This window comes from Penaeus monodon, chromosome 30 (genome assembly GCF_015228065.2).
Source record: "Penaeus monodon isolate SGIC_2016 chromosome 30, NSTDA_Pmon_1, whole genome shotgun sequence".
In the NCBI taxonomy this organism is placed as follows: domain Eukaryota; kingdom Metazoa; phylum Arthropoda; class Malacostraca; order Decapoda; family Penaeidae; genus Penaeus; species Penaeus monodon.
This window is the reverse complement of record NC_051415.1, coordinates 31,359,664-31,359,910: the sequence shown is the minus strand read 5'-3', so window position 1 is coordinate 31,359,910 and position 247 is coordinate 31,359,664. Positions and strand designations below refer to the sequence as shown.

Sequence of the window (247 nt, the reverse complement as noted above, 5' to 3'; positions counted from 1 at the left end):
AGAGTAATATAGACCATAACACGAAAACGTAAGATAACAACGATTTAGCAACAACTTCTTTGTCATTTTTACCTATGGGGATAGACATAATAAGGTCTGTTGAATCTTCGTATTCCCCCTTCTCGGTCGAGGTAAACATATAGTAGCTGTCTGCGTCTGCGTGCGTGTGGTCCATCGGGGGTTGGTAGAGCGCCTGGTCGGGGTCGTTAGCGACTTCTACTCCGCGTAAGAACTCCCAGCTAATGTG

The 247-nt window shown here is 46.2% G+C and overlaps 1 protein-coding gene across 1 annotated transcript in view; it reads right to left on the bottom strand.

The window, feature by feature from the left end:
• Positions 1-247, bottom strand: part of LOC119592422 (MAM and LDL-receptor class A domain-containing protein 2-like) — a gene marked incomplete in the record, with an annotated part of 30,439 nt that overhangs the window by 10,373 nt on the left and 19,819 nt on the right. The window contains 1 exon segment of the mRNA XM_037941244.1: positions 73-239. Within this exon segment, the coding sequence (XP_037797172.1) occupies positions 73-239 (167 nt within the window).